Source organism: Sphaeroforma arctica, assembly GCF_001186125.1.
Source record: "Sphaeroforma arctica JP610 unplaced genomic scaffold supercont1.2620, whole genome shotgun sequence".
NCBI lineage: Eukaryota > Ichthyosporea > Ichthyophonida > Sphaeroforma > Sphaeroforma arctica.
In genome coordinates, this window is record NW_014037938.1 from 2,859 (window position 1) to 3,726 (window position 868).

Here is an 868-nt window from a genome sequence, read left to right on the forward strand (position 1 = left end):
TACAATTTTTAATTTCATCAGATAAGTAAAATAGCCTGTTCATAGCCATGAAAGTCCTTGCCAAACGAGATGCGATCTTCGCTGTTACGTTGTTAATCAATTCCACATTCTTCTTTTATGTGTATGTATATATACATAGAATGAACATATCATTAATGAGGACGATAGCGTCGTGTAATCGATGAATGTATCTATTATTAGATACATAATATCTCTATCTTTTCAATATACTATGTGTTGTATCGCACTTATGCCTACTGTTCCGTATCTTTGGCCACAATCACTACAGTTTTCCTTGCAATACTACAAGCTGACCTCAGAGCGTCCGCACACGCAGTATTGACTGACTTTCTGGGATATCTAACTATATTGTATATATATATATGTGTGTATGTGTGTGTCTGTGTCTGTGTGTCTGTATGAGTGTATGTATGTGTCTTTCGTGTGTCTGTGCCTGTGTCTGTGTGTGTGTGTGTGTATGTATGTATATTACTCTACATGTATTCTCCTCTTCTCTCTTGCCCGCCTGTGCAAGCACCACACTTCTCATCACTATACCTACCCCCATGTACTCCTCTTATCCCTACCTCTCCCCGCAGCTTGAATACTACAAACTAACCTCAGGGGATGCGTCCTTCGCTCACGCCATACTGACAGTCTTCACAGGAGTGGCTTGTGTGGTACTCGCAGTGGTTGTGTGCAATGGTTTTCTGAACATTCTATTCCATTGGTCGACACCAGAACCCAATCTACCTACAATGCCACGACAGGTGTCGGTGGTAATCCCTACATACCATGAACGCGAAAATATACCGAATTTGGTGGAGCGGGTATTCAAAGGTATACGTGTATGGATGTTATATATATA

At 40.9% G+C, this 868-nt stretch overlaps 1 protein-coding gene across 1 annotated transcript in view; it reads left to right on the plus strand.

Annotated features, from left to right (window-relative positions):
* The window catches only part of SARC_12819 (hypothetical protein), a gene marked incomplete at its 3' end in the record, with an annotated part of 1,825 nt that extends 985 nt beyond the window's left edge, over nt 1–840 (plus strand). Inside the window, exon 2 of the mRNA XM_014293067.1 lies at nt 600–840. Coding sequence (XP_014148542.1) covers nt 600–840 — 241 coding nt within the window. The remainder of the gene's footprint in view (nt 1–599) is intronic.
* Between the last annotated feature and the right edge of the window lie 28 nt (nt 841–868).